The sequence below is a fragment of the Mirounga angustirostris genome, unplaced genomic scaffold, assembly GCF_029215605.1.
Source record: "Mirounga angustirostris isolate CCGP_5_RB_7025 unplaced genomic scaffold, mMirAng1.0.hap1 SCAF_3, whole genome shotgun sequence".
Lineage (NCBI taxonomy): Eukaryota > Metazoa > Chordata > Mammalia > Carnivora > Phocidae > Mirounga > Mirounga angustirostris.
The window spans coordinates 192,021,879-192,036,219 of record NW_026991711.1 but is presented as its reverse complement, the minus strand read 5'-3'; the positions used below and the strand labels follow the sequence as shown (position 1 = coordinate 192,036,219).

Sequence of the window (14,341 nt, the reverse complement as noted above, 5' to 3'; positions counted from 1 at the left end):
CAATATAGAGATTCAACAGCTCCATACATTACTCAGTGTTCATCATGGTACGTGAGCTCCTTCATCCCCATCACTTACTCCCCCCCTCCAGCCCCCTCCCCTCTGGTGACTATCAGTGTGTTCTCTATTGTTAACAGTCTGTTTTTTGTAAACTGCATCACTTTTGGACATTACCCTTCATCACAGGGAATGGGGGAACCAGGCTACGTGATCTCTGGGAGCTTCCTTTACTTCTAAAATGCTATGTCTGTACACCAGGGGTGAATTGTTTCTACAGTGAGACTGTCAGTTCTGTTTCCCCGTTTTGCTACTAGAGATCTCCTGACTTTGCCTTCTGAATAATGAACTTCTTAAAAGCACCCCACATACCAAAATAACAAACTGGTATGATTCAGGAACAATATTATTCATGTTACTTTATAGAAAGCAATGACTAGTAACATTCACCCAAACTTTACAAAGTAACATTTACCCAGCGAAACTTCCCAACACAATCTTCAGTTTAGCAACTACTTATACTGATGCGGATGAATAAACAGTTGCACAGTATCCTCCATGGGGATACATTTCTCCTCTTGCTGTTAACACACGAGGGGAGAGAGGTTTTTCTGAGCTGAGAGAAGGTTCACATTTCCTTCAATAGCCTCAACGTGCTGGAAAGACAAAGGAAAGCATGACAGCCACAAATAACTATGCGTGATTGACAGGTGAGAGCAGCTTGGCCCTCCAGGTGACAGGTGCCCTCCAGCCAACGCATCTGGGCTCCACTCCTTTCACCTCAACCTGCTCTACAGATGGTCTTCCCTGCAAACTCCACATTTTAAGGTGTCACAAAACACTGACATTGTTCCTTCTCAGAATAAGGCTGGACACTCTGGTAGCACCAGGGCTTTCCTCCATTGGGCAGCGCACAACTATTTATAACCTTCCCTCTATTCGAGCGATACTTCTGGAACCAGCCAGGAGGGAAACAGAGGCTGCATCACTTCTTTTTCTTTCTTTCTTTCTTTTTTTTTTTTTTTAAAGATTTTATTTATCTATGAGAAAGACAGAGATAGTGAGAGAGGGCATGAGTGGGGGAGTGGGAGAGGGAGAAGCAGGCTCCCCGGAGCAGGGAGCTGGATGAGGGGCTCGATCTCAGGACCCTGGGACCATGACCGGAGCTGAAGGCAGACACTTAACCAACTGAGCCACCCAGGCGCCCCCAGAGGCCATCATTTCAATTCTCAGTGAGCTTCTCCGTCTGGGTGGGGTGGGGTAGAGCCACACAACACCCAGTAAGGAGGCTCCTGGGGTATGCTGACACACATAACAGTTACAAAGTTAGGGCAGTGTGAAAACAGAAAAACAGAAATTTCTGTGGCTCTTTCATTTTTACTTTTTTCCTTATTTAGAAAAATAAAGTCCACTGAAAGTTCTTTTGTCTGGGGTGCCTGCGTGGCTTAGTCGGTTAACCGTCTGTCTTCCCAGGGTGGGGTCCTGGGATGGAGCCCCTGTAGGGCTCCCTGCTGTGCTGGGAGTCTGCTTCTCCCTCTGCCCCTCCCCCCTGCTTGGGCTCTCGCTTGCTTGCTTGCTCTCCCTCAGATGAATAAATAAAAAATCTTCTTTTTTAAAAGGCTTATTTATTTGAGAGAGTGAGAGAGAGCACAGGTGGGGGGAGGAGCAGAGAGAGAGGGAGAAGCAGACTCCCCACTGAGCAGGGAGCCCGATGCAGGGCTCGATCCCATTATGACCTGAGTGGAAGGCAGACGCTTAACCGACTGAGCCACCCAGGCGGCCCAGTAAAAAAATCTTAAAAAAAAAAAAGTAAAGTTCTTTTGTCTAAAAACTACCAGAGAGAAAGGAGATGTCTGATAAAATGAAGATATCTCACTGTACATTCGGGGGCAAGGCCATGTATCCTAAGAGGCTGCCTCTAACAAGAAATGCTTCCGCCCCACACCGGGGATGTGAAACCCCAGGGGCTGCAGAGAGAAGCTCACAGCAGTAGCTGCTGGCCAGACCCTCCGTGAAGGACTGTATACAGTGGTGACAGGTATCAGCACCAGCTCTGAGTCAGCAGGCCTGGGCCTGAGCTGGCTCTACCCGCCTGCTAGCTAGGTGCACTTGGGAAAGTCCCCTGACCGTTCTGAGCCTCAGTTTCCCTTTTATCTATACATGGAGATAACCAAACAAGATTCTGGCAAGGGTTAGGGAAGCCATCTACAGAAAACATTTAGCAGGGCTGACACTGCAGGGGTCTGGGGATGTTGCCTGCTATTAATATTTACACAGCATCCCCTACAGCAGCTAGGGATCCAGCAGGGCGAATTCAGCTCAGACTGAGTTTAAAGGCACCGGGAGAGGGGCGCCTGGGTGGCTCAGTCGCTTAAATGTCTGTCTTCAGCTCAGGTCATGATCCCGGGGTCCTGGAATCGAGCCCCACATCAGGCTCCTTGCTCTGCGGGGAGCCTGCCTCTCCCCCTGCTTATGCTCTCTCTCTCTCTCTGACAAAGAAAATCTTCAAAAAAATAAATAAACAAAAATAAAGGCACCGGGAGAAGACAAGCAAGCTGAGGCACTCACCAGGAGAATGGGCACAGGGGAATTTCAGAGGAGGAAGGGGAGGTTCCCAGCCCACACCAAAAGGCCACTCTATTTCTCTTCCCCTTGGAAGATTACACACCCATTTGCCACAAAATAAAAAAGACATGAGGATCAGAAATGAGGTTGCTTTGAGAAGCTTGGTTACACAAACATACGAATGAAACATTTTGGTTATAATTAAAATTCCTCATCACAGTAATTTAAGATAAATTACTTCTCTACTACAAAATAGTTGTGCTTTTCGACTCAAGGCAAAACCACTTACGTGGCTTTAGAATTGTCAGGTTACTGTATTAAGGAGAAAACCACTTGAACTCTGGCCCTCGCCCAAATGAATGGATGAGTCTCAGAATACACATTTCTGTTGTTGGTTTTGTTGTTTATTTATTCTGGAATTTGGCCAGGGGAAGGGGATTTTAGTAGTGGTCTCATTCAATCAAATCAAATGCATGGCAATTCTGAATTATTACATCATGGATGTAGTAAAAAATGGTTGTTTAACAACGTGGAAAAAGAAGCCAGTGTAGTTTTATCTAGAAAGTAAATAATGAAAATTTAGTAAATCCATTCCATCAAAATTAGTTTATTAAAAAAAAAAAAAATTCGGTAGCCCAAAGTAAAAGCAGTAGGTAATAAAAACTCCTCTGCTCCCTACCCCGTTCCAACCTGTAGTGGGGGTTTAACAGGCTCACTTCGATAACAGGTTAGTGATTTGAACCTTATGGCCTCTGAGGTTCCAAGATTAATACTTTTAAATATGAACAGATACTTGGAAACACTGAGCAACTAGTCATAAACAATGCCTCTGCTGAGTCACATAGCCTGATTTTTCAGGGATAACAAATTCCTCCTGAACATTGCCTTTTGAGGAGCAAACTTGTTGCACCAACATTTGCCCTCACAATTCTGTAGAAATTTAGATAAGAACCTCTAATCAGGTAAGACTCCAATCAACTTCACTTGAGAACAGTTCTGTAACTATAAATAACTTGATTTCCTGTGCTCACTCTAAGTGGCAGTTTAGACTGCAGGGCTGGGTTTGTTTTTTGTTTTTTTTTAATTTGCTAAGGAGGCTTCCGCTATGTTGTATTAGCTCAGGCTGAAGAGAAAGTAACTCTTAAAGCAAAAGGGAAATTTAGTCTCCATCTCTGCCCTAGGGGAACACTCTTAATCCTATAAGAAAAGACCTTACACTTCACTATTTTTGTGTCTTAACCGCTTGGGAAAGTGACCCATCTAAAACAAGGCAGATTTCCAGGGCTCAAAATCTCAGACTGAGCGACGGCCGGGCTTACCACCTTTGCACTGACTGTACCCCCCAACACAGGTCAATGCTCCCGCTCACCAAGACCTGGGGACCTTGGCACAGGGACCTATAATGATGACGTGGGGCTTGGGAGACCGTGTCCACATTCGGCCCAGACAGGCTGTCCTCAGGACAGGACCAGTGGTTGTGAGGGCTTAGTGCTCATCAGTATGTGGAAAGAGACCACAGGTGACACAACCCGTCGTAAGCATGAGGAAGTTACAAAAGTTAAAGAAATGTACGGTTTCTACACTCACAGAGCTCCAGGGCCAGAGCTCACTGTTGTGTAAGGCACCCCCCCCAACTGGCCATTCAGAACTTCCTTTTATTTATTTTATTTTTAAATTTTTTAAATTTTATTTTTTTTAAGATTTTATTTATTTATTTGACAGAGAACACAAGCATGGGGAGCGGCAGGCAGAGGGAGAAGGAGAAGCAGGCTCCCCTCTGAGCAAGAAGCCCGATGTGGGGCTCGATCCCAGGACCCCGATATCATGACCTGAGCTGAAGGCAGACGCTTAACTGAGCCACTCAGGTGCCCCTCGGCACTTCCTTTTAACCAGACCATTAACCTCATAAAAGAAGGACTGAGTTTTACTTCTATTTCCCATGCCTCACTCTAAAATACTTTTTGCTACTATTTACTAAAAAACAAAACAAAACAAAACAAAACTCCTATAATAGGTTCACAACTTCTTACTGGAAACCCCTGGGGCCAAATAGGTTTCAGAATTCATTGTTTTTGGATTTTATTTTTTTTTTAAAGATTTATTTATTTATTTATTTGAGAGAGAGAGAATGAGAGACAGAGAGCATGAGAGGGAGGAGGGTCAGAGAGAGAAGCAGACTCCCTGCCGAGCAGGGAGCCCGATGCGGGACTCGATCCAGGGACTCCAGGATCATGACCTGAGCCGAAGGCAGTCGCTTAACCAACTGAGCCACCCAAGCACCCCAGTGTTTTTGGATTTTAGAAGGGTAATATGTTCCATAGGCCCTGTAGTCTGTAATCACCAGAGTAACAGCCCTCAACCAAGGACATTCCTAGGCTGCAGAGAAATGTATGAATATTCACAATGAGGGGGATAAAGACGGAAAATAACCTCCCATCAGCCAGGGCAGGCCTCCCTGCCAAATGAATTCTGCCACAGACTTAAAAAAAAAAAAAAAACCCAACAAAACAAAAACAATTTTCAGTTTTCAGAGTTTACTGGATCCTCGAATTGGGGGTACAGTGAAGCACCTCAATCAAAGCCCACTCCACACTCTCCTGTGACTTATTCCCACAGCACCTCTATGAAGTGTGCATCTCAACCAGATCCAATCCACGGGTAAGGGTTAATGGGACCTGGCAGCCAGTGCCACAGACAGCCCGTGTTACTTCTCATTCCTCCGATGGCCTGTCCCTCCTGTCCCCACATCCTGATTGTCCATGTTTACTCTTTTCCCCATCAACGGCTCCCTGCCCAGCGCTTTGTCCCTCTGAGCTCGACTCTTGCCCAGGGCTAACAGTACCCTGCTCTTGCCATCTATGGTTTGTCTAGGCGGCTCTGCAGAACCCCAGCATCTCCCAGCAAGCTTCTCGTCCTTCCTTCTTCCGAGGGCCCTTCCCAGATGGTGACACGAGGATCTCTCCGTAGGCTCCCAGGCCCCCAGACACCAGCCAGGTGAAGGGGTAGGAACCAGCTCCAAAGGTCTGGCTCATGGCAGGGACTTTAAATGAGGCCATAGAAGAAGCACACTAACCCAAACTTTAGAAACATCCACCTGACACTACTCAGCAAGGAAAGCAACCTTCAGGTGTGGATTCATCAAAGTCTATTTCTATGCCTCTCCCTGGCCTTTACCAGGAAGCTCCCCAAGGTCAGGGCGGTCTTATTTATCTTGGATCCTCCACAAGCACCTAGTAGATAATTAATTTCTGCCCCATGAAGGAGTGATTGTGTCCTGCTCACACTTCTATCAAGGCTTCCACAAAAGCCAGGTAAAGTGAAAATCTAGGTAGCGTCTCTCTGCAGTACTGACCTCATGGTTCTTTTCCAAAGTGCACCCTTTTGCCTTTATATTTCCATGCGCAGTCAACCACAAGCTGCCAGAAAATGGGTAATTACAAAACTCCCCCACCTCACCCCCTGCCCAATTTGAAGGCCCAACTAGCCCTACATACATGATCCCAGTCTTGGGTGGGTATTGAGCTGGAAAATTGCAAAATCCCATGCATGGAGGATCCTGCCCAGACCTGGAGACCCCAGGAGACTAACCAAGGTGGATTTGGTGACCGGGGACCCTGGAGGTATTTGGAGCGATCGGGCTCAGCCCCACTGGTCCTAAGGTCCAGAGCAAGATAAGTACCCCAAACTGCCCCGGCCACCGGTGGTGCCAGCCTCAGGGGGAGGGCACCGGCTTCGGGCACCAGTTCTCACCAAACCAGCAGCTGCGACTGCAACTCTCGACCACGCGCGGGCCTGAGCGCCGGGCGGGACCCACGGCATGGCCGGCTGGGGTGAGCCCGTCCAGGGCCGCCACTACAGGAACAGGGGAGCGACCGAGTTCCTCCTGGTCCCGGCGAGCGGCGGCTTCCTCCAGTAAAATGTGTTTTCCAGCGCTCAAGGAGCACGGCGCGCGCGGACGCCCCTCTCCGGGGTGCCGGCCCCGCGGAGCCCCCCGCACTTCACCAGGCACCGACGGCTGCGGCGGAAGGCGCCCGCTGCCCCGGCCTCAGGACGGCCACCAGAGCAAGGCGGAAGTTTCGAAACCGTGCTTTCTCTTACCAGCCTCTGAGCTTCTGGGCTCAGACAGTCTATCTCCTTGTCCTGCGCGGCCGCAGGGCTGGTCATGCTGCCCGGCCAGCGGTCCGCCTTCTCCAACAGCCGGAAAGAGGCTCGGCAAACCCCTCGCATCCGCGGGCGCGCAGGCTCTCAGCGCAGCCGCGTGCCCCGAGCGGCGGGCTCACTGGCCCCGGACACAGCGCGCGTCCAACGGGACCCCGCCGTCCCCGAGCGGAGGCGCGTCTCCGCCCTTCCCGGGCTCGGGCGCGGCCGGGGCGGGGCGCAGGTGGCCGGGCCGGGCCGGGCCGAGGAGCCAGGGCCGCCTCGGCAGCGTGCCGCCCTCGAGGGCCCCCCGCCCAGCCGCCCGCGGGCCCGCCCCCACCCCGCGCTCTCCCCCAATCCCGTCCGGCCCGTGCGCCCCGTCCTACCCGCCCCGCGCCCCCGCTGCGCGGTTATCAATCACCGCCCCACCTCCTCCGGCAGACGCCGGAAAGGCGGAGGTGGGCGGGGAGAAGAAAAAAAAACCAGCCGGCCCCGCCCACAACCCCGCCCCGGCTGCGCGCCCGAAGTCGGGGAAGGGCAAGTTGAAGGGCGTGGGAAGAGGGGTCCTGCCGGAAGAGCCCACGCGGGGCAGGGGTCGGCTCGCGGAGGGCCTGTGCGCGTCTGCGCGGGGGAGGGGCCCTCAGGGGAGGAGCCAGCGCGGGGCGGGGCCTGCGCGGGGGCGGGGCCCTCAGGGGAGGAGCCAGCGCGGGGCGGGGTCCCCGGGGCGGGGCCTGCGCGGGGGAGGGGGTCCTCAGGGGAGGAGCCAGAGCGGGGCGGGGCCTGCGCGGGGGAGGGGCCCTCAGGGGAGGAGCCAGCGCGGGTCGGGGTCCCCCGGGGCGGGGCCTGCGCGGGGGAGGGGGTCCTCAGGGGAGGAGCCAGCGCGGGGCGGGTCCTCCGGGGCGGGGCCTGCTCGGGGGAGGGGGTCCTCAGGGGAGGAGCCAGCGCGGGGCGGGGTCCCCCGGGGCGGGGCCTGCGCGGGGGAGGGGGTCCTCAGGGGAGGAGCCAGCGCGGGGCGGGTCCTCCGGGGCGGGGCCTGCGCGGGGGCGGGGCGGACTGCCGCCCTGGCCCCGCCCCCGCCCCGGAGCTGTCGGCGCCCTGCGCCCCGCGGCTTCCGCCCCGCGACATCCCCGGAACTCGGGCCGAACTGAGCTTCTGCGTTGCCGCAACCTCCGCCCGAGCACAGCAGCACCTGCCGGCGAGGGTACCCCGTTAACGCGTCACCCCGAGAAGGGCCGGCCTCCGGTTCCCCGAAACCGCGCCCCCGCGCCCGCCTCCCGCCCGGCAAGCCGGCGGTTCGGCGCGGATCCGGGGGGCTGCAGCGCGGCGGGGAGGACGGTGCGAGGCAGGGGCCGAGCCGAGAGGAGAGACGGCGCCGGCCCTCCCGGCACGCGCCTCCTCCCGCCGCAGGAGGAGGCTCCTTGTTTCAAAGGCACGTTTCCTGACCTCGCCAGGCTGGGGCAGATTTTCATGGAGACGCTCACCTGTCCTGGCCGGGCCCTGTGCCCGCGGTGCCTGGAACCCGACTGCGCGCGGTCCTCCTCTCCGACTTCGACGCTGCCCTCCCACCCAGGAGCTTCTGCTCGGAAGGAGCACCTCCCCGCCTCCAAACCCGAACTTTGAACAGAATCGCTCGGCCTAATTCTCTGCGAAGGCGGCTCAGAAAGTCTTGCGAGACCACGGATTAACATTTCGATGTTACAGTACCCCAATTTCCTACTCTGCCACCCTCATCCAATTCTCGCCAGCATGTTAGCGCAAGACCTGTGCGCACGGACCTTCCCACTGTGGACCCGGCGCCCCTGAGCACCGGGCTTCACAGGAGGGGGCTCGTAAAGGAAGGGGTTAACTCGCAGGGTGGGCGGGCAGAGGAGGTACCCGAGGAGGACCTGACCTAGTTGAGAGGGTAGGGGCCACAGAAAAGAGAGGCTGAGTAGATGTCTGGAGTGACCGCTGTGGGAGGAATTCACCAGGCTTCAACTTTGATTCAGGTGAACACAGCACCAAGCTTTCCAAGCTTTGACGGATAGCATCATTAGGTTTGCCAAAATAACTTGCAGAGAGATTGAAACGCCTACATTTTAATACCTGTTTTCTTGCCATACCTCTTTTTAAATATGTTAGTGTGTTACAATTCTTAATTCTTGAAAGTTAAATTCACTGAAGAAAATAATTTTACACTGTTCTGCACAAACAAGCACGGAACTTACAGAATTTATCATGGAAAGCAATTATAATTTTAGTAGTAACTTCACTGATGAGAATAACAGACAATAAAATAGCCTTCTTTGAGACTTCAGTTTGAATATTCCAATCTAGATAGGCGAATCCTAGAGCTACTAGCCATCCTAAACCCTGTGACCTCATCTCCTATAGCAGGGCACAGGGAACAGGTGTCATTTGCTGGAAGGCATCTGCGTTCTCCCCAACCCCCAGGCAGCCATCCAGTCTCTAGGTATCAGCTCCATGAAACCATGCAGGGAAGGGGTTAAATGGACTCTGGAATTAAAGCACCTGGTTCAGGGGCACCTGGGGTGGCTCAGTAGCTTAAGCATCTGACTCCTGATTTCAGCTCAGGTCCTGATCTCAGGGTCCTGGGATCTAGGCCAGCAGCAGGCTCTACACTCAGCCCAGAGTCCGCTTGTCCCTATTGGTCTGCCCTGCCCCCCTGCCTCAAATAAATAAATAATATATATTTTTTAAGATTTTATTTATTTGACAAAGCAAAAGCAGGGGGAGCAGGCAGAGGAAGAGGGAGAAGCAGGCTCCCCGCTGAGCAGGGAGCCCGATGTGGGACCCCATCCCAGACCCTGGGATCATGACCCGAGCTGAAGACAAGATGCTCGGCCGGCTGAGTCACCCAGGCATCCCAATAAATAAAATCTTAAAAAACAAAACACTTGGTTGAATTCCTGGCTCGGCCACTTACTGTGGGATCTAGAGCAAGTTGCTTAGCCCTGTGAGTCAAGCTTCATCTGAAACATGCCAAGGGTAAGGATAATGCCCCCGGTGTAGAGCCCCTGGTGTAGGGGAGGACCAAGGGCATCCACGTGCAGAACGCACCCCCTCCCCCCCCAGCAGCCCTGCAGACCAACACTGTTGGTCAGCCACTCTCTTCCCTTGGTCACCAGAGTCCCCATCCAAGGCGCCCAGGCCTTCCTGTCCTTCTCTACAGCAGGAAGGAAGTGGGGCAACAACAGGTTCAAACAGCCGAGAAACGGGATGACCAGGGAAACTTCGGGAAGGGCTGGCTGCAGAAGCTGTGGGTGGCAGGACACTGTCAGGGAGTAAGAAGCAACTACTTTTAGTCCTAGGAACAAACTAACGATACCGGCAATAAAAGAATAATAGTGCCCAGGAGATTTCTTATTGCACAGAGTGGTAGCACACTAGAGAAACCTGCTCTTCTAACACCCTTCCAGATGGGACACCACTGACTGAGTGTGTCTCAGTCCAGCTGACCCCGTGAGATGGCCAAGCCTCAGAACCATTCCAGCCACGGGCAAGTGGCAAAGTCTATACTGTAAGTACAGCGAGCCCCGAATCCTGCTCTTGGTGTTATTATATAGATCCCGGGGCCCAAGAGTAACGTGTAAAGGCTCTATCTAGTCGCCTTCTGTTAATTTTGATTATAAGTAGGTCTCTAATGGAAAGGGCCCCTCATTGAAGTCCCCTTCCCAAACAGGCCTTTTTTTTTTTTTTTTTTAACTCATAGCAAGGCCACTTGTGAGGATGATTAATGAGTGACTGGAACCTACAAACTTGTTTTTGGAAAGTGCACGAAGACGTCAGAGACGGGTGCGGCTGTGAAAAGTGATGTTCTGCAGAATGGGACACACTCCAAGACACATTTCCCCGTGCTCACAGCTTGAAAGGCAGCTTGGCACAGTAACAGAATTGAAACTGCCTGAGAGTGTCAGGTGAGAAGGAGCACTTAGGAAGCCCTGGGTTCCCAGGGTGTCTTCGAGAGGGCTGAGTGGCATGGGTGGGGTGCTCAGGAACAGGGCGGCCCTCCGCCTAGCCGGGACCAGTTCTCCCCCAGGTCCTTATATGAGGAGCTGTGAGGTTAAGGACACTGGTCCAATTTCCCAGTTCCACCCTCTGTTGGTCAGGGTGCTCCTTGAAACAGGTTGACTGGGAGGTTCCAGCCCGTTCCCAGGTGCCAGGCGGTTAAGGACCTGCAGACATGCAGTCACTGCTCAGGCCGGGGAGCTCTGTACGGGGAGATGCTGTAGGTGTTGTAAAAGCTCTGCCTTGTCCTAGGCATTCCTAGAAGCCGCCAAGCTTGGGATCCTCTGTGCCCTCCCGACAAAAGTTAAATGTCCAACATCTAAAGAAGCAGTTCTCTGATGTACCATAAGATTATATGCAGGGACTTAATTTCTTAAGGAGCCCCTAAGAAAAGAACCAAAGGTAAATAGAACTGCCTCACTTTGTTCTGGGAACATCAGAATCATAGCTAACCAGCAAATGCCAGGACATTTAACCAACGTGGCCACACCCAAACTTGGTTTACTCATCTCCACAGTTTTGGCCTGTTGCTCGATTCACGAGCTTCGCCTCCTCCTGTGGTTTGGTTCTAAGTGCTAGAACCACAGAGACAAGCCCTTCCTGGGATCCTAGCACACAGCAGGGGACAGACGGTGGAGGTGGGGGAGGGGCTCTCAACCTTCCCTTAATCAGATGACTGACCCGAAACCATTTTTCTAAGTCACACCCGTAATTGCTGTTTTTCGTGAACATGAATCACTATTCATATTGATTACAACAAAATAAACAACTCTAAATACTTTTACAACAATGAGCTTATTTTACTTTATTTATTTTTTTTACTTTATATGGATCCTTTTGACTAATATCACAGAACACCTCATATTAAAAAGCTGGTTCATGAAGAGATTACCCAGGCCTGCGCAGCACCTTTCCGTTTACAAAGCATTTTATACACACACCAAGGCCCACAAAGGTCGTGTAACTTGTCCGCAGACCCGTGTTGTAAGAATGAGGCTGGGCTCACTAACCCAAGTCCCCACCAAAAGTCTGAGCCCTTAGCATCCTGTGCCTAGCACAATAGAGTTGCCTTCCTCCCAGCCACCACCCAGGGGTCCTCACTGGGAATGGACAGTCAACAGCCAGGCCAGGTGAATGTCCTCAGTGGTCCCCCCAGGCTTAGCCTGTATCAGTAACCCCCTCTTCCACTCCAGGGGTGCTGAAAAAGCCGTGTACACACCCAGATCAATGTGCTAGCCAGCTCTCCCCAGAAAGACTTAGGGCATTGGTAGGGGGCATCTAATGGAGGGCAGACGCTGCCTGGCATCTGCAGAGAAAGCTGCACCCCATGCAGCAGTGAACATAGCTGGTGGGCCAGAAGCCGGGCTGTCTCCGGTGGACAGAAGCATCTGGAGCAAGAGTAGCTGAAAAGAAACTGAGCTAGTTTCCTGCTCGGGTGCCTGGGTGGCTCAGGCACCTAAGCATCTGATTCTTGGTTTCAGCTCAGGTCATGATCTCAGGGTCGTGAGATGGAGCCCTGAATCAGGCTCCGTGCTGGGCATGGAACCTGCTTGGAATTTCTGCTCTCCCTCTCCCCCTGCCACTCCCCCTACCTACTTACACGCTTTCTCTCTCTCTCTTTAATACATACATACATACATACACACACACACATATAGCTCCTGCTTATGGGGCACTCGCCTGCCACATCCTTCATTCTCTCAGCTGTCTATGACTTGGCACTCACCCTCCCCTCCACTAGGAGTGGGCCCTTCCAGGATGGGAGGGTGTTCTCACCTTGGAACACGGGAAGCACTTCACAAATGATGGATGGGTGCGTGAATGATTCTCCTGATAAAATGGAGGACTTTGGCAGGTTATCATTAACTCTCACTGATCTACTTTTTTTTTTTTTTTTAAGATTTATTTATTTGAGGTAGAGGGAGTGAGAGTGAGGGAGCAAGAGAGCATGAGGGCAGGGAGGGGCAGAGAGAGAGGGAGAAGCAGGCTCCCCACTGAGCAGGGAGCCCGATGCAGGACTTGATCCCAGGACCCTGAGATCATGACCTGAGCCAAAGGCAGATGCTTAACCAACTGAGCCACCCAGGCGCCCCAGGAATTTTTTGTTTGTTTTAATAACTACCTACTACTCAGCAATTCACCAGACTTCTTTCAAACTGTTTGGATTTTCTAAGGAAGGTGGCGAGTTTGAGTTTTGGTTGGACTTCACCGGCAGTGGTGGGGGAGGTGTCCAGCAGGCCCGGCTGCACCGTTGGACGTGCGAACGGGGTTAAGGTGCTGAGGAACATGGGAGCATGCACAGAAGAGGAAAGAGGCAAGGGGAGGAATCATGGGGCTCCTACATGTAGAGAGTGAGAGGTGTGTCAGCAGTAAGCCAAGACAGTCAAGGGGTGGGCAGAGAAACAGAGAAAAAGGTGTCTCCCAAAAGCCACTGTTCACGTGCTTCCCCAGAAGGCTGGTGTGAATATCCGTGTTACATAAGGCGGATGGGGGGGAGAGAACAGGGTTGAGGAAGCCTTTAATTTACAACTAGGAAAACATGGGCTACTGCAGGCTGTTGTTAAAATTCTACAATCAACCATTTTCAGTGGTTTGGGCACGTGTAAGGAATGGCAGATCGCAGCACGGTAGGAAGAAGGGATGGGGGAGGGTCCGGGTAGGGGATGTGTTCATTTGTTTCTCTCTTTGTAAGGATGGGAGAGACTTTGGAGGCTGAAAGTTAGGAGCCAAAGGAGAGTGGGGGAAATTGGGGTAGGGGTGGGGACGGGTCTGAGACTCTGGTGCCCAAGGGGTGGGGGTGGGGCATGTATGGACTTGGGGATTTGGCCCTGATTCTGAGCTGAATGGAGAGAAATAAATCACGTAGCCAGGAGAGGCCAGATAACAAGGACCTTGGACCACAGAGCTGAGGGAGGAGGAAGGGCAGGAGAAGAGAAACTAATTGGGCCCGCCACGGAGCTGCCTGGGGCCCCACCGGGGTGATGCTATTTCCAGTTCCCGAGCACAGAGCCCTGCCACGGAGCGCCAGAAAGCCCAACAATGCTGTCACAGGGTAAAATCTGATCCACACTTAACATAATTTCTAATTTATTGTACTCTGGAAACAAGCTCATCTCTAAGAGTGTCCAGGCATAAGTCCATAGCAACCCTGGGGGAAAAATGTATCCATTTTTCCATGCCATCCCTCAGAACTGGTGATCCGAGGCCAGACCGAGGACCTGAGAGATCACAGAAACATCTCCCATATATCCTGACCAAGGAAACAGCCACATTCACCGGAATGTGAATTTTCTTATGAAAACCAGTTGTGTTTTTCATGAACACAACACACCACAAACATCAACCAATTATTCTCTAAAAATATTGAAAATAAAACAACTAAAATCCATTATGTATTTCTCAGCCATGTAGGAATAAATTGTGAAAAATCCCCCTAAGTTAACTCCAAAGCAAAGAAAAAGATATATCTATATATGTTCTCTGAATAGTCATTTTAAAATGCTTTTGCTCAGCATAAATAGTGACAAGGAAAAATAAGCTTTACTCTGGAGAACTGTGTCCCCTAGCTAACTGAACACCCCACCGATAAGAAATAAACCAAATGCTTCAGTATATACTTAGGAACAGAATATGG

The 14,341-nt window shown here is 51.9% G+C and overlaps 1 protein-coding gene across 35 annotated transcripts in view; it reads right to left on the bottom strand.

Moving 5' to 3' along the window:
• Positions 1–14,341, bottom strand: part of LRRFIP1 (LRR binding FLII interacting protein 1) — a 143,492-nt gene that overhangs the window by 75,248 nt on the left and 53,903 nt on the right. For 2 of the 35 annotated variants that reach the window (XM_064587309.1, XM_064587315.1), the window contains exon 1: positions 6,661–7,041. The exons of 23 other annotated variants lie outside the window; for them this stretch is intronic. In XM_064587309.1, coding sequence (XP_064443379.1) covers positions 6,661–6,789 — 129 coding nt within the window. In that variant the 5' untranslated portion in view covers positions 6,790–7,041. Of the gene's footprint in view, positions 1–6,312; positions 6,618–6,660; positions 7,042–14,341 lie in introns of those variants that run through there. 10 more of the 35 variants (XM_064587314.1, XM_064587317.1, XM_064587328.1 and 7 more) reach the window with 9 other exon arrangements.